We start from the raw sequence: 18,477 nt of genomic DNA, 5'->3' as shown, positions 1-18,477 counted from the left end.
ATTTAATGCACATGTAAGTACAAAATACAGCCTTGGTTCTCTATATTATTGTCTTTAAGTGGATGCCTTATTGGCATCTTTAGAAAAGTAAACAGGTTGAGCATCCCTAATCTGAAAATCCAAAATCCAAAATCTGAAACTTTTTGAGCACTGACATGAAACCACAAGTAGCAAATTTTTTACCTCACCTCATGTGACAGGTTGCAGATGTACAGCATACAGTTTATTCAGAGTCCCTAAAGGAAAAAGACCTCTGAGCCCCTTCTGCTTGGATATATCTTTTTCCTGCATGCCTGGACTCCCCAACTGTCTATTCCTTCAGATACACTCACAAAGGATGCATTTGCAGTTTAGATGTACTAGTGGTAGGTTCCCTGAAATGCCCCACAGGGGCCAAGACCTACATGCATTACTCAGTGTGGATGTTTTTCCCTTTTTCCTTTGTTCTGCTCTGTGGTGTAAAGATGTTGTTGGAAATGTCTGCAAGGCCTACAGATCTCTTATGGGTAAAAATGATAAGCAAAAGAGGAAATATTTATGTTTACCTATAGCCCAGAGAGTCAAGCTGTTGGAAAAACTGGACAGTGGTATGAGTGTGAAATGAATACAGTATTATGGCGTTGAAATGACTACCCTGTGTGACATAAAGAATTGGAGGATAAACTGTTGAAGTTCTGTGCATAAAGTGAAAAACAGAAAAACACTGCATAAAGCTAGAAATGAAGATCTTCACTGTGTATTGAAAGAGTGGATTTGTTAGTTTAACAGTGAACTCATGCCACTTAATTGAATGCTGATCATGAAACAAGCAAAAAAATCTATCACAGTGAACTGAAAATTGAAGAGAACAGTAAATGTTTAATAGGCTGGTCTCAAATTTAAGAAAAGATTGTGGTATTACATTTTTAAAGATTGTGATAAAGCATTTGATGATCCCAAAATGGTGGAGAAATTCATTGATGAGTTTGCCAGTGTCATTGCTGATGAAAATCTGACACCGGAACAACTCTATAATGCATGAAACATCAGTGTTTTTTTGGCTTTACTGCCTCAGAAAGACACAGAAGCCAGTGATACAGTCTCTACATATTTAAGGATGCCAAGGACAGAATAAATATGCTGGGATATGCTAGTGCAGCAGGCATGCATAAATGTAAAATTGCTGGGATATGCAGAAGCTTTTTTCCTGATTCTTTTCGAGGAGTTAATTTCTTACCAGTTCATTATTATGCTAACAAAAAGGCAAGGGCCACCAGTACATCTCTGATTGGCTTCATAATCATTTTGCACTGGTGGCTTGTGCTCACTGCAGGGAAACTGGACTGGATGATTACTGCAAGATTTTGTTATTTCTTGACAATTGTGCTCATCGTCCAGTTGAAATTCTCATAAAAAATAACGTTTATTCCATATGATTTCTCCTGAATGTGACTTCATTAATTCAGCCATGTATCCAAGAGATCCTTAGATCATTGAAGAATAAATATAAAAATACCTTCTTGAAAAGCTTACAAGCAACAGTGAATAAGAGTTGGGGGTGTGGAAGGTTTTCAAAAGGAATTTAACATGAAGGATGCCATATATTCTGTTGCCAACGTTTGGAATACAGCAAGTAAAGATATAATTGTGCATGTCTGGCACAACCTCTGGCTTGTGACTGTGTTCAGTGATGATGATGAACAAGGTGGTGACTTTGAAGGAATCCATATGTCAGGTGAGGAAAAAAATGGTACCTGACCTCCTTATATATGCAAGACACACCTTTGGAGTTCATCAGTAAGCTGAAAGAAATGGGTATTGAAGAAGTTCTTAACATTGATAATAAGGCTCCAGTTGCTCATTCATTGACTGATGATGAAGTAGCTGAAATAGTTGTTAATGAAGGTGATTGTGATAATAGTGATGAAGATAACATCATTAGCACTGCAGAAAACGTGCCTATAGATGAAATGGTGAAAATATGTGATAAACTTGTTGAAGGACTAGAGCAGTGCACATTCATAATAACAAAAAATCCTATTGGCTGATAAAATCAAAAGAGACTTTTAAGACAAAAACTGTTAATGTGGCAAATGACTCTTGAGGAAACATTTTTAAAAATCCATCCAGCAGAATGCCTCCTCCTCTCTAGAAGATCCACTTCCTGGTCTTTCACCTGCTTCTGGTGCTTATTCTTATCTTAAAACATAAAGTACAGTGTACAGTGCCTTTTAATCAAAACAGCATTCTAGATGGAGACTGAAAGCTTGCCGTTGCTAGTTGTTGCTGTTGTTTAACAGCTGATGTAGGTATTTTGGTGAAGCCCCTGTGCTGCTTTAGCTATCCTGAACACATAATTTTTTTTACTGTATTAATGGTATGTCATATTTTTTACTGTTAAATACTTACGTGTAAATAAACCTAAGACAATGATTGCTTATTGGCGGCATGGAAATTCAATCAGAAATGTTGATGGTGCCAAATAATCACATGGGTGGCTGAGATAGTGCCACCTTTGCTTTCTGATGGTTCAGTGTACACAAGCTTTGTTTTATGCACAAAACTATTAAAAATTTTGGGTAGGGCAACCCCTCCGGGTCCCCTCCCACTGTGAGAGCTTTTCTGCAGTCTCAATAAATCCAGCTTTTAAAAAAAAAACAAAAACATATATATATATATATATATATATATATGGTTATAAAGTATGAAACAAATTAATTTCATGTTTAGTCTTGAGTCTCATTCCCAAGATATCTCATTATGTTATGCAAATATCCCAAATTTCAAGAACCTTTGAAATTCGAAACACTTCTGGTCCCAAGAATTTCAAATAAGTAATACTCAACCTGTACAATGCGAGTTCTTTTGTTACTCTGAAAACTTTTTAAAAAGATAGTATAAGGCTACTCTTCATATAGAGTATAAATGTGTGTTGTTAGGTGGGTTTGGGTGATTTTTAATATTTTATTGCCATCATGGAAAACATACTTTTCCTTGCATTTTAAATAGAATATTCTAAAATGCAGTTAAAAATCACCAAAATATAAAATGGTAACCGGAAGGATCACTATACTTAGTGACTGAATTTGTTCTAGGGAAACTGAAGTGGTAGGATTTTTATCAGACTAAATGCTTGCAACTAATTTGTGATGTTAAAAAATAGGCATACTAGCCGGGCTCGGTGGCTCAGCCTGTAATCTCGTGCCTTTGGGAGGCTGAGGTGAGTGGATTGCCTGAGCCCGCGGGTTCGAGACCCGCCTGGGGCAGTGAGACCTCATCTCTACAATAAAGACAAAAAAAAAAAATCAACCAGGCGTGGAAGCGCATGCCTGTAATTCCGACTACACGGAAGGCTGAGGCGGAAGGATCACCAGAGCCCAGCAGGTCGAGGCTGCGGTGGCCGGGAGTGGCCACTGCACTCCAGTCTGGGCGACAGAGTGAGACTCCAACTCAAAAAAAAAAAAAAAAAATAGGCATACTGATAAAGAATAAATTACTGAAAAATGTTACATTATAAAAATATGCCTCTCCTTTTACTTATATCTACTTATTTATGTAAAAGAAACATGATATTCTTTTGAGTTCTCAGTGGAGGAGTTTTCAGTGAGAACTATTACCTACCACGTCAAAAATAATAAAGTAGACTAACCCACAAAAGAAGCTTTTATTACCAAAGGGTTTATGGTCAAATGGTGAATAGAATCATGCCAATAATAGTGGCATTAAAGTTGTTAATTGCTACACACAACCATACCAAACAGTTCTGCAAATGTGACCAATTACATCAGTCTACATAGAGGGGAAGTAAAGAGCATCTTCCTTTCACTGACTGTTGAAAGTTGTTTATTCAAGTAAATATGGTTTATTAAGATACTTTCAAGAAATAAACAAAATTTTTTAAGAAGGAAAACAGCTCCAAAAATGTGTCAGTTTTTAACACCCCGGGTCCCCTTATAAGAAGACATAATTTAGGTTAAAAGCGTGAAAAGAATTTGAAATGTTACGGAAGATCTTTGAGAGGCCATGTTTATTCATTCCACATATCCAGAAGATTAGGAGATTATTGATAGTGTATCTGTAATGAGACATGTAATTTAACTGGAACATAATGTCTGAAAGTAGAGTTTCCTTGGTCTTAGTGCTTTTATCATTTCCCTTTGCAGTTGCTTTTCATTTACCTATCTTTTGTCAGTGATCATGCTCAGAGGTGACACTGGAAAAAAGTTGCTAAGACTCTTTTTTATTATTGTTCTTGTTTCTATGCTGAAGCTTTCTAGGTTAAAATATTTCTATATACTAACATACCTTTTTGCATGTTTTTTAAGCATGGTTCATTCCCTAATCTGGTTCTATAACATCTTGTATATTATGCCCTTAAGGAACTAGCAACAAAACTCAGGTGGCAGCAGATTACTGTATAGGTTGTGCCATCTGTTGGGGATAAAAGATTCTGCTGCCAACTTTTCAACCCTTTTTCTTTTTAAAATTTTTATTTTTTAATCGTTGATGCATAAGTTAGCAGCACTTTTCACTTGCAGATGCAGATGTCATACCATGATTAACTGATCACAGTTCATCACATTTGCCAATTCTCAGGTTGGATCATCATGGATTAAAGTGTTTAAATGGTCTTATCAAAGCCTGATGGTCTTCTTGACATGGAGAATCACTCAGGTCAAAGTGGTCCTCTGAAATGACAAAACCATTTTCTTGACATGCTTTCCCCAATGGCATTCTTCCTGCACATAGCACAAGTGTTTCCAGCCACCTCTGCTGCCTTTACTTCTTTGTTAAACTCAAACAGAATAGTTTATTGGAAGTGTTCATTTTTTTCCACTTGACATTCCATCTTCTTTATCCTACAAATAGCCCTTACTTCATATTTGCAAAGTACAGGTTGTGCTCACAAGCACAACGTTGTCACTCCAAATGACAAACAATAAACAAACTCCCAACACTGCAGTGTTGCCATACTGAAAACAGATACTACAGTCTTATGCATCGACCTAATAAACTGACAAAGTATAGTTGTATATATGTATGGGATACACAGTTATGACTGATGAATACAATGTGGATTAATTAAATCAAGCTTAGTAACATATTCAGCACTTCAAATACAGTCCTCCCTAAATATCTGGGGAGTTTGGTTCCAGGATCAAGTCCCTTATAGAACATGGTGTGGTATTTGTATATAACCTATGCACAGCCTCCCCTCAGCTTTAAATCATCTCTAGATTAATTGTAATACCTAACACAATGTGACTGTAAATTGTTATACTGTATTCTTTAGGAAATAATAAGGGAAAAAATGTCTGTTCATGTTCAATACAGATGTAGCCATCTATTTTTTTCCCTTGAATATTCTTCTTTCTTTCTTTCCTTTTTTTTTTGGAGTCGTAGTCTCACTCTGTCACCCAGGCTGGAGTGCAGTGACACTATCATGCCTTGACCTCCTGGGCTCAGGCAATGCTTGTGCCTCAGCCTCCTGAGTAGCTGGGACTACAGGACCACATGACTAAGCCTGGCTAATTTTTTATTTTTGTAGAGATAAGGTCTTTCTGTGCTGCCCAGTCTGGTCTTGAACTCCTGGGCTCAAGCTATTCTCCCTTCTTGGCCTCCCTAAGTGCTGAGATTAAAGGGACGAGCCACTGAGCCCATCCCAAAATGAGATTTTAGACTTTACGTTTTATCATGCAAATCTGTGTCAGTGTTTTGTGGATTTACCATTTTCTACGTTTCTGCATTGTTTCCTTAAAGCATATATATGATACTTGGAATAGTTACCCAGGGACATAAAGCCACTTGGGTACTTTCATAGATAATGAAAATGTAGCCAGTGTTTTTCTTTACAACACAAGTGGGTAACAGTAGTGAATGTTGTCAAGAAGATGTGTTATTCTCTTTGAAGGTGTACCATATCAGGAGGCAGAGAAACATCAGAAGCAGTTTGATTTAGGTTTTTCTGTTAGGCACAGTCATCTTTCACAGTTATCTATTTGGGAAGCTCTCATATTACTGAACAACTCAAGGGATTCTGATGGCTAGAACTTTTTTTACTTTACTAAAAAATAATGTAGTTAAGCTGCCATTCATATTTAAATTACTTAATTAGTATTAAGACTGGGATGTGGAGGAGCTGATTGACACAAATTAGTATCAATAACTGTAGACAGTTATTGAAATAAGTGTGGAAAATAATATTAAAAGGAATAGAAGATAAAGTGGTGAAAGATTATTATATTTGTAACATTAATTTTAAAAAAGTAGAATGTAGGAAGAAATTGTAGGAATTAATTGGTTAAAAAAGAATGTATACTATTCTGATAGATAATGGAATGCAGTTAAAATAGGTACAGTTCACTTGAGTAATTCACAGATCTTTTCTCTTCATGCTTCATAATTTAAGATCTTGAACAGTTATTATTGAATTACACTTTAAGGTTATAAGGCCATCACCCCTTGGGAAGAAGGAAAGATAGAGTCTTATATAGTACCTTAAACTTATAAGTGTTTGATTAATGAGTGAATGAGACTGAAAAATTTTAGTACATCCAGTAAACACTCATAGTGACAGTAAGACATAAACTAAAAGATAATCATATGCTAATGCGGAAATAGAGCTGTCATTACTTGGAAATGTTTTATAAATGTTATTTCTCAGGTTGGACCCTGGAAATTTAGTATATATTTCTGTTTGATTGTTTGGTACACATTTCTGTCTACCACTCTGTGGTCACTGTCTGTGTGGAACTTGTAGTAACTGATTAATTTCTATAAAGTGGAGAAAAACCTTCCCACCTTTTGTTGGGGGGAGTGAGATTTGGGGTTGGGAGTAGATTGAATAGCAGAGATAGTAGTTTTCTTTGTGCCACATTGCACTGGGAACCACATAGGGTTTGTGGAGAGCTGTGAGGAATCCACTGTGACACTTTGTAGCTCTGAGAAGTATGGAGAATTCATAGGCAGCAGGTATCTAGAGCTTACTGGCGCTGTGCCTGGTGGTTGTGTGTCTTTTCTTTTTTTTTCCTGGTTCGTTTTTGAACATCCATCAGATTAGTGTAAAGGAAGAATGAAAGAAGAAAGCTAAAACAGGCTTTCTCCCCTGTGGGTTTCGAGTATTCATTTCTAGCAGGTGGGAATATATACCTGTATAGCATATTGCTTTTAACTCACAAAGTTTCACTTAGAAGTAATTTAAAAATATATAAATGATAACACCTGATAGAGTTTATGTGTGTGTGTGTGTGTGTGTGTGTGTGTGTGTGTGTGTTCTCTTATTTTTTTAAAGACAGAAAGAAACTATTAAAATTGTAATATTCAGCCGGGCTCGGTGGCTCAGCCTGTAATCCCGCGCTTTGGGAGGCTGAGGTGAGTGGACTGCCTGAGCCCGTGGGTTCGAGACCCGCCCCGGCAACTTGACGAGACCTCATCTCTACAGTAAATCAAAACTCAGCTGGGTGTGGTAGCGCGTGCCTGTAATTCCGGCTACTTGAAAGGCTGAGGCAGAAGGATCGCCGGAGCCCAGCAGGTCGAAGCTGCAGTGGCCGGGAGCGGCCACGGCACTCCAGTCTGGGCGATGGAGGGAGACTCCAACTCAAAAAAAAAAAATTGTAATACTCAATAAGAGGAATGCAAGTTACATTTGACTTCTACAATTTCAAGAGGGGCTCACAGTGGTTACCATTAGCATCTTGATACTTTTGATTATGGCAAACATCTCTTAAAATGTATGTATTTTTTGGCACCTCTGTTATATAGATATGAGAGAATTCATTTTGGACTAAGCCAAAATGCAGTTTTTAATTACTAGTTATATTTTAAATGACAGTATTTTCTATGATGATGATGTATTTTAAAATAAAATGTGTGAAAATAGCTTAACTTAATTCAGGATTGAATTGGCCATGCTAAAATGAGTCATTTGATTAACTTTTAAGTATGTGTAAGTGAATTTGATGGATGTATGCATTTATCACATATTTGTTGAACACTTATGAAGGGGCAGCCACTTTTTAAGAGCTGGGGTTATATACTGATACCCAAAACAAAACCCCTGCCGACAGAGACTATATTCTGATAAAACGTTTCAGTGGAAGTATGAAGACACTGAGGCTTGAACAAACTGTGTTTGGGGAATAGTTAGAAGGCCAGTGAAACTAGAATTGAGTGAGTGATCTAGGGGGAGATCAGAGAGCAAGGAAGAGGCCAGATTATTTATGGCCTTAACGACTAGGAAAGACTTGCATTTACTCCCAAGTGTCATGGGAAGTCATTGTAGGATTCTGAGTAGGGGAGTTACCTGATCTGGATTATATGTGTCATTGTGGTTATAGTATGGAGGAGAAGCAGTACAGTGACAAAAATGGAAAGAGGGACACCAGCTGTTGCAGTAATCCAGGTGAGAAATGGTGATGGCTTAGACCAGCATGCCGGGAGTGCAGGTGGTAGGGAAAGGTCAGATTGAGAATATTTTTAAAAGGTAGATCTGTAAGCACCAGCTGACATAGGATGTGAGTGAAACCATGGTGATTGATTCTCTAGGATTCTGGCCTAGGATTCTGGCCTAAACAGCATAGTGAATGGTGGTTTACTGGTTTGCCGACATTATGAATATGGTGCCAAATTTATTTTAAACTTATACTCTTTTAAAAAACTGTTTAATTTTAAAGATGTGGGGTACAGTTCACGATTAGGTTTACAAGTGTTCATTGTTCAGGTACTCTTGTTATGAAATGAAGAACTGAGTAACCACATGTTCTCACTCATAAGTGGACCTTGAACAATTATCATAATACTATAAGAAAGGGATTGGAAGTAGTGGGAAACTCCCCCTGGGGGGGAGGGGCAACACCTCATCAACAAAGGTTACCTGCATAATGAACATTTGTATATCTAACTCTCTGAATTGTACCCCACATCTTCAAAATTAAAAATTAAAAAAATTTAAGAATAAATACACAATTTTTTAATAAAAAAACTTTTGCAAAGGTATAAATTGTTTTTCAGCTGAAGCTTTTACCTCTTAAGTGAGAAGTGATCATATCAACATTTTAAGAATGGAAAATTTTTTAAAAATTTCTTTTTCTCTAGGCGGAGTACGTCCAACTTGTTACTGAACTTCGAATGACAAGAGCTATTCAGCCTCAGATCAATGCTTTCCTGCAGGGCTTTCATATGTTCATCCCACCTTCCCTCATACAACTTTTTGATGAGTATGAATTGGTAAGGAAAACGTCTGTTCTTTTGTCGTTGCACAACAACACAAAACTGCAGTTTGGTGTAATTCAGAAATGATTTTGGAGTATTATCGGGAATGGAATAATGTATTATGAGAACTTATAGTTTAATGTGCATTTCTAGAGGTTTGTTACGAGATTTGGGTTTGTGCTTTGCTTAGGCATAATAACTGGATTAGCAGTTCCTTAATGTGAAATGGGATGAGGTCATAATAAACAAAAATGGAGTATGTTTCTCTTTCTTCTGCCTAGGAGATGTAGAAGGCCAGTCTTCCCATAAGCAGTATTTCACAGTATTTCTGAATTTTTAATTTGGCTACATGAAGTAAAAGATACTAACTTCTTGTACTTCCAAAAAGAATTACAAGATTTTTGTGTTGTTTATTCTGTTTGTGTTCTCTGGTTTCTTCTTTTGCCAGAGACATAATTTTGTGATTCTCCCTTTCCAACCTATGTAGAGTCCATAGTCTTTACAGTCCCTTAGTCCCTAATGAATGTTTTGGTTTTTTTCCTTTAATTTGCCTTTCTTTTGCTGTTATCTCACGGGATTGCTAATTTTATATTCTTTTTTCTCTTTTGTTACTGGTAATAAATTATTTTCAAACACTTTGAGTTGTCTAAATCATTAATAAAACACAATTATTTTAAATAGAGATAACTGCTTTCTTATTTAAAAAGTCATAATTTGGAATTGTAAATTCCAGATCAGTGGAAAAATATTTTTTGTATTTTATTCTGTCTCATAAAATTTTACCCTATGCCTTTCATTTTAATATACGACTTACAGTGATATATAACTTTAATTTTATACATATGTACAATATGTATATACATCACTCATAATATATTGGTATAGTATTGAGCAAAATTTGCTAGTTAGTTTTGAAGTTTTTTGTGACTTAGGTCTATTAAATGTAAGTTTTGATGTTCTTATGTTGTTTTTAGTTGTACAATTAATGGCTTCAATTGGCATAGATTCATCTAGTTTTTAATGTAATAATAGAAGTTCTTTTTAGCATTCAAAAATGGAGGAGTACTTGAGCTATTATTAGATATGACTGAAATCTGACCTTTTCTGTTGTACTTGAACTAATTAACCTTTTGAAGTTCAAAACAGATAATTACATCATTTTCTGGACTTATGTATATGTACTTGTAAAACACAAATAGCAACAATAAAAATAAATGATGAAAACTTTGCCTTATAATTTATGATATGGATAAGTTTTTAAAACTTTTCATCAGATTATCATATATATATATACATGTATATATAAAGAAAAAGTACACACATCATAAATGTGTATTTATAAAGCTTGATGAATTTTCCGAAACTGAAACACGCCCAAGAAATCAGCACCTAGGTAAAGAAACAGAAATCCCAGCATCTCACATGTCCCTCTCATGTCCCTGTGGGGCCACGACTCTTGGCCCCCTAAAGGTTCACTGAAAATCACTGACATGAGGCAGATTGATTAATAGAAGAGGCATACACATTTATTTAATGTGTGTATGTGGAACCTTCAGAATGAAGACCCAAAAATACAGGGGAAATTATCCATTTTTATGTTTAGGTTCAACAGAGTATGGTCAGTCATGTGGAAGTGTCATTGGACAAAAGGGTATGATGTTAATAGACTGGTGGGGAAACCCAGCAAGGCCTGTCTATCTAGACTGTTCTTGCCAGGAACTTTGTGTGTATTAGCTTTTAAAATTTTCACAACAAATCTCTGAGGTATTAGACCCCTTTTACAGATGAGAAAACTAGGCCAGAGAAGGTAAGGAACTTGCTCATGGTCACAGAGCGTGTATTAGAATCAGGTTATTAACGCTTGTTTCTGATCCTAGAGTCCAATCTCTTCATCAGTGTTGCCACACTGCTTCTCAGTAGCATGAGTAAATACATAGGACTTGCTTGGTTTTAGAACCTTTTGTGTGACTTTGTGTCTTTCATAGGAAAGGGCTAAGCTACACCAAGAGAGGAAACTTTAAAAAATTTGATGTAAGCATCTAAGCTAGATATGTACATCTGAGCTAAAAAATTGGGGTTAAATTCCAGAGTTTTAGTGAAGATAAGGTATCTAGTAGCTCCAGTGTCCTGAACTGGAGATAATATTCATCTATTGTAGACAGGCAGCAGCCATGAGTCAAGAGATGCTTAGGGACTGTTCTCTCATGCTGTATTGCCTATGGATTTTTCCATAATGGCACCAAAATATGAAAACATTGAGTCGTGTGAATACTAGGTAAGCTGATGGCTATGAATACTTGCATGATTTAGTTTCTGACCATTTGTTTGGGTTATATACCTTATACCCAGTTCTGGCAGATGAATTCAATTTTTTTTTGCATTTTTTAAAAAAAGTAAATTATTGATTGGGACTTAAAATATTTTTGTTACATGTACCATTGATTGTAGAATTCCCATTTTGTCTAGTAGTTTGTTTGCATCAGTCAGTTTAGTAACCTTTTTTGGCCCAGTTGTTAAATGGGATAATAAAGATTTTTCTTCCTCTTCACAAAAATCATAACAAATAATGTAATTTTCATGAAGTGCTCCATATTTCTTCAGAATATAGTTTTAGTCATTTTTGTTCATAATTATGAATACTGAAAGCATACTTAGTATTATTAAAAGTTTATCTTCAGCCTGGAAGGGAAAAAGATTAAACTCATGAATTATAAGAAACATGTAAAATGCATCCCTACTTCCTTCTTTTGGCAGATCTGTATCAGGGTCCTAATGGGGAACAGAATTTCCCCAGGTGGTTCAGATATCAAAACTTTAACAAAGGGACTGTTACAGAGTCGTGGCCAGTGTTCAGAATAAACCAGGTCTGGTGAGACTTTAGAGACTGACAACAATGGAAAACCTTTATCATGCCTAAGACTGACTGAAGATACAGGTGGAGGAATTATTGTGAGGAGTTCTGTGAGAGCCTGAGCTGCCCAGGAGGGGCTACCTGGTAGTAGCCAGAGTTGAGGAGCCCTGGCTACTGCAAAGATTAGGTGCTGAAGTAGAGAGGGAGCAGAGAACACCCTCCAAACCCAACTCCAGCCAGCAGGCAAAGGAGGCGGTCTGAGGTGCAAAGCAAGGTGGAAAATGTATTTGGGGGGGTGGATGGAGTCTAACTAGACTGTCTTCATTCAGTAAGAGCATTTTATACTGTGGTAAGGAGCACTAAAACATACCTTACTAGCAGTTTTGAAACTTTAAGTCTTAGGTCCTTTACAACAAGAATTTTTTATTTATGTGGGTTGTATACATGAATATTTACTATACTTAAAATTGGAATAGAAATGTAAAATATTTTATTCATACAAAAATAAAAATCCATTACAGATTAAAATAGATAACACAAAATGAAAACTGTATTTTCTGAAACAAAACAAAAATAGTGGGAAGAGTAGTGTTTTTACATTTTTTGCAAATTTCTTCTTTAATGTCTGGCTTAAAAGAAAACAAGTAGGTTCTCATAGCTGCTTCTGCATATAAACTGTGCTAATATGTTGTGTAGTTGAAATATATGAAGAAAATCTAACCCCACACAGATAAGTTGGAAAAGAGAGAACCTCTTAGACCCTCTGAATAAACCTCAGAAGCACCTGAGAGTTCTCAGACTTCACATTATATTAACCTTGTTCAGGGTACAAGGTCGTGTATATGTTATGAGTAGTTGTTCCTAAGGAGACGTAATTTTGAATCACGTTGTATCTACATCACTGTAATAACAAACCATGATGTTCTCCCCTGTCAGTTTAAGCGTGGGTGAGTCCTGCATCAGCTGATGATGTAAGCAATGTCCACCTGTGAAATATGGACTGATGAAGAGATATGGACGAGCTCTTTTCATGTTCTTTTTTTCCTTTGAAAATGTGGTGGCAAATGCTTTTCCATTCATTTCATTTTTAGTTATATGATTGAGATTTTGTATGTTTATTTGATATTCTTCCTGGAAAAAACAAATCTATCGAGTCATTAGGGCTGGGCTCGGTGGCTCAGCCTGTAATCCCGCGCTTTGGGAGGCTGAGATGAGTGGATTGCCTGAGCCTGCGGGTTCGAGACCCGCATGGGCAACTTGGTGAGACCTCATCTCCACAATAAATCAAAAAATTAGCCAGGCGTGGTAGCGCGTTCCTGTAGTTCCAGCTACTTGGAAGGCTGAGGCGGAAGGATCGCAGGAGCCCAGCAGGTCGAGGCTGCGGTGGCCGGGAGCGGCCACTGCACTCCAGTCTAGGCGACAGAGTGAGACTCCAACTCAAAAAAAAAAAAAAAAGAAAAGAAAAGTGCATTTTTTTCCTGACTTCTGGGAAAGTTGACTTTAAAGGATCCAAATTTTTCCGGAATAGAGTTCTAAATGTTTTTTCCTAAATAATAATGTTTTATATTATCTCATTTTTCCCTCGTGATAGGGATTTCTTGATGATCTTTTTCTTGTTTAATTGATAAATTCTTCATTTTCACTCTCCTCTTGGGAATGCTGTCTCTCTGCTGGGCCTGCTGGCTCACACCTGTAATCCCATCACTTTGGGGCCGGAAGTGAGACAATTGCTTTAGCCTAGGAGTTTGAGACCAGACTAGGTAACGTAGCAAGACTTTATTTCTACAAAAAATTAGCTAGGTATGGTGGCACGCCCCTGTAGGCCCATTTACCTAGGAGGCTGAGGCAGAATGGTGGCCTGAGCCTAGGAGTCGAGGCTTCGGTGAACTGTAATCATGCCACTGTACTCCAACCTGGGTGATAGAGTGAGATCTCAACTCCAAAAAAAATTTAAAAAATTAAAAAGAATGCTGTTTCCTTATAGATTTTTAACAAATCTGCAAAGAATAATAAAAAATAATGTGCATAAAATTATTGCATATATAAACTTGTATATAAAAATGTAAATTTCAGTCTCATGTTTTAATTAAATTGTATCAATATGAAAATATCTCCACATCTCATAATATTTGAGATTATCAGTATCTAGGATTCTCTCCCATGTCATGCTTGCTATTGATGACATGCAGGAATTGTCACAAAGAATATCAGTTTTATATTAAATTGGTTTCTAATTAAAGTAAATTTACCATTTAAATGTAATAACATTTTTTCCCAAAGAAGATTCTTGAAATATTTTTCTTCTTCCTCAAAGGAGCTACTGCTTTCTGGCATGCCAGAAATTGATGTGAGTGATTGGATAAAAAATACAGAATACACAAGTGGCTATGAAAGAGAAGATCCAGTTATTCAGGTAAAATTTCTCTAGAGGTTAGAATGAAGTTAAAGTTGCCATTTAATTTTGTAAGCTTTCAGCACTATTGGATGAAAACCTACATTAATTAACAAAGTAAAGTATTTCCTAAATTATTCCTGTGGGAATATTGCATATGAAAGCTTTGTATGAAATCATTTTTGATAAATGAGTTTCATAGATTAAAATACTTTATGAATATTGCATTTTTCTCTGGCATTAAGAAATCTACAGTTGCCTGAAACATGAACTAAGTTCTTGTTGTTTTTGTTGTTGTTGTTGCTAGTGGTTCTGGGAAGTTGTGGAAGACATTACTCAAGAGGAGCGAGTTCTTCTCTTGCAGTTTGTTACTGGCAGGTAAGAATTGTTTTATGATATATGGAAAGAATTTAATATATTCCATTTTAATGGCTTAGCGATAACCAAAATGAAGAATTATTACTCTGAAATGCCAGTATCTTCCTTTTCCACAATTTTAAGTAATGAAGAGTTACTTAGATATTAAAGATAAATGTTATAAATAGTGCTCACTAAATGCTTATTTAATGTATTAAAAACCAATCTTTTCATTCTGCAGGTAGGTAAGTTTCTGTTTAGTTTAATAGCAGGTCTAGTCAGTTTGCCCTGGATAACTTAGCACACTGTCTACTACTCATACACAGCATTTTTCTGTAATTCGTATTGAACTTTAAAGTGTCAAGATTCATGGCCTAATATATAATTTGTGCTACCAAACTTCTTTGAAAAATCCACTTTTGGAACCCATTAAATATTAGAAAACTAGATGATTTAACCTTTTAACTTATATTTCTGAAAGATGTATAAGAAAAAACTCTGATTTTCATTTTGATAACTTAGAATTTTATCAGTTTTATTCTAACTTATAAAATGTAGTTCAGTTTTTTCATTATAAATGCACATATTTCTTCTAGGAAAGCTGGAAAACTCAGAAAATTAGAATAAGAAAAACCAAAACCCATTAGCAATACCCATTATAAACAATTTGATATACTTACTTCTCTATTTTTCTGCATGTTTAAAATCATAATTATGAGTGTGTGTATCTATATAAAATGCACATATATATAATTTTTTTATATATATATATATATGACCTGCTGGGCTTAGGCAATCCTTCTGCCTCAGCCTTCCAAGTAGCCGGAATTACAGGCATGCGCTACCACGCCCGGCTGATTTTTTGATTTATTGTAGAGATGAGGTCTTGCTGCCCAGGCGGTTCTCGAACCCGCGGGCTCAGGCAATTCACTCACCTCAGCCTTCCAAAGGCGCGGGATTACAGGCTGAGCCACCAAGCCCAGCATATATGTAATTTTTAAAGACCATTTTCTTATTTTAAAAGTAGTACATAACCATTATAGAAAGTTTCAAAAATGGAAAATAGAAGAAAACAAAAATCTCATTGAGTAATATCACTATTTAGAGGTAACCACAGTTACCATTGACTTTATTTATTTTATCTTTCAACTGTATAACTACAGAAATAGTGTGGAGTGGCACTACAAACCTAATTTTAAAGAATAAATAAAACATGACTATCAACCAGTTGTAGAGTAAAAGATACAAAACGAAACCTTATTGTTGTGTTTTTGTTTTTTGGCCTCTGAGTGCCAAGGAATACTCTAATTTAGTAAAAAGAATTAAGCAATAATTATATTTTCTGTATAGGTAGCTTAAACAGTTCAGACAAGGTGGAAAAAAATCACTTCTAATTTCAATTTTTTTTTTTTTTTTTTTTTGAGTCAGGCTCTCACTCTGTTGCCCAGGTTGGAATGCAGTGGTACAATCATAGCTCACTACAGCCTCAACTTCTGGACTCAGGCAATCCTTCTGCCTCTGCCTTCCAAGTAGCTGGAACTTATAGGTGCATGCCATCGTGACTGGCTAACTTTTTTATTTTTATTTTTGTAGAGTTGAGGTTTTGCTATGTTTCCTAGGCTGGTCTGCACTCCTGGACTCAAGCAATCCTCCTGCCTCGGCCTCCCAAAGTGCTGGTATTACAGGCATGAGCCACTGTGCCCAGCCTCTAATCTCAGTTCTTTTAAAAAAAAAATCACTGATAACACTTTGGTTATTCTTTTAGAAATTTTCTCACATATGTAAATTTCTGCTTTTAAAACCATTGTTATTTTATAACTTTTTTAAAATTTAGCAATATATTATTAAATATGGTTTCATTTATAGACCCCTGTAATTTTTTAAAATGGTTGTCTACTTTCCTATTTATGGACTTCTTTTTTTGAGTTGGAGTCTCACTCTGTCACCCAGACTGGAGTGCAGTGGCTGCTCCCGGCCACCGCAGTCTTGACCTACTGGGGCTCCGGCGATCCTTCCGCCTCAACCTTCCAGTAGCTGGAACTACAGGCGTGTGCTACCATGCCCGGCTAATTTTTTGATTTATTGTAGAGATGAGGTCTCACCAAGTTGCCCAGGCGGGTCTCGAACCCGCGGGCTCAGGCAGTCCACTCATCTCAGCCTCCCAAAGCGCGGGATTACAGGCTGAGCCACCGAGCCCGACTTGGACTTCTTTTAATTGGTCCTTTATTGCTAAATTTTTCATTTATCAACAATACTGTACTAAAAAGGAATTCTTGTACTTATATCCTTGTCTGATTATATAGATTAAATTCTTTTTTTGATTTTGCAATTTTATTTGTTTAACACTGCTTTAATGTTTGTGTAATTTAATAACATAATACTAAGGTATAGCCAGTGGATTTTTCTTTTAACTTTAAAGATGTGTGGTACAATTCAGGATTAGGTATACAAGTAGTCATCGTACAGGTAAAGTTTGGACCTCCCTTTGGTCCTCACTTCGCTTGGCTTGAGATCAGGTGCCCTTACTGATGTGTGCCTCCCTCCCTCCCCTGGCAGTATGCCGTGACTGCCAGTCTCTTTTTTATAGTATTATGGTAAATGTTCAGGGTCTGAGGATAAATTCTTAGAAGGGAAGTTTTTGAATATGAGTATGTAAATTTATGCAACCTTGATACATATTGTTCATATACCTTCCAGAAAGATATCAGTATTGATATTAGCAGAGAATGAGAGGACTTACTCCTTTCATTTTCTCCATACAGGGTTTAATCATTTTTTTTGTCCCTCCCTTCTCCCCTAATTGTTTTTATCTTCAGATAATTTCTTGTCATGTATGTAATTTTATGTGAGATGTATTTGCTTTTCTTTATTCTTTGCTCAGTATTCCAGTCACTTTTTAAAATTTGATTTTGTGTTTTTTATATACTGATGATGTTAACTCTGCAGATATTTTTTCCAGCTTATCATTTGCATTTTAACATTATTAAGTTAAATATGTAGATTTCCATGTAACTTAAATTTATAACATGAAAGTTTAAAATTTCTGTGTTGCCAAGCCAGTTATCACTGCTTTCTTTTGTGGTTTTTGTAGACCCTTCCCTATTCCCAAGATTATATGTATGTTTATCTACATTTTTTTCTGTAACTTTTTGTAGTTTCAGTTTTTACTTTCCAATTTTTAGGCCATCTGGACTTAATTTTGGTTTATGTTGTGAGGTAGGGCTCTTTTGTTTTTTTTTTTAACAAAAATGCCTTAGTGCCATTTAATGAATTATATTTTCTCCATGGTTTGGCCAGTGTGAATCTTTAAGATACAGAAAATATTTATTCAAGTTTTTTAGTACTGAAATATCTGTTAAATTGCTGTTCTGGTAGACAAAAACAAAAGAAAAAAAAACACTAGAATTGGTAATATACAGTGCCTCTCCTGTTTAAATAGTATAGTCATTGTTGGCAGTGCTGAAAAGAATGGCACTGTTGATTATTTAACTGGTCTGAAGTGTGGCAAATCCTTTTGAATGGAGGTGAAGGCTGTGGGTAAGTAGTAGAAGCTAAGGACACCGAGGGAAAACTCCACAGAGCTAAGCTTCACCCTCAGGCTGAGGAGCCCACCTTTCAAAAACCTTCAGTCTATTTGGAATCTTGTAGAAAGTCTTAAGTTTTTTTTTTTTTTGAGTTGGAGTCTCAC

The 18,477-nt window shown here is 36.0% G+C and overlaps 1 protein-coding gene across 2 annotated transcripts in view; it reads left to right on the top strand.

Moving 5' to 3' along the window:
• HACE1 (HECT domain and ankyrin repeat containing E3 ubiquitin protein ligase 1) overlaps positions 1-18,477 on the top strand; it is a 100,506-nt gene that overhangs the window by 74,287 nt on the left and 7,742 nt on the right. For both annotated transcript variants that reach the window (XM_008067055.2, XM_021717090.1), the window contains 3 exons: positions 9,073-9,204; positions 14,355-14,453; positions 14,740-14,810. In XM_008067055.2, coding sequence (XP_008065246.1) covers positions 9,073-9,204; positions 14,355-14,453; positions 14,740-14,810 — 302 coding nt within the window. The remainder of the gene's footprint in view (positions 1-9,072; positions 9,205-14,354; positions 14,454-14,739; positions 14,811-18,477) is intronic.

This window comes from Carlito syrichta, unplaced genomic scaffold (genome assembly GCF_000164805.1).
Source record: "Carlito syrichta isolate Samal-C Ts95f unplaced genomic scaffold, Tarsius_syrichta-2.0.1 Scaffold309276, whole genome shotgun sequence".
NCBI classification, from domain to species: domain Eukaryota; kingdom Metazoa; phylum Chordata; class Mammalia; order Primates; family Tarsiidae; genus Carlito; species Carlito syrichta.
This window is presented reverse-complemented; position numbering and strand designations above follow the sequence as displayed.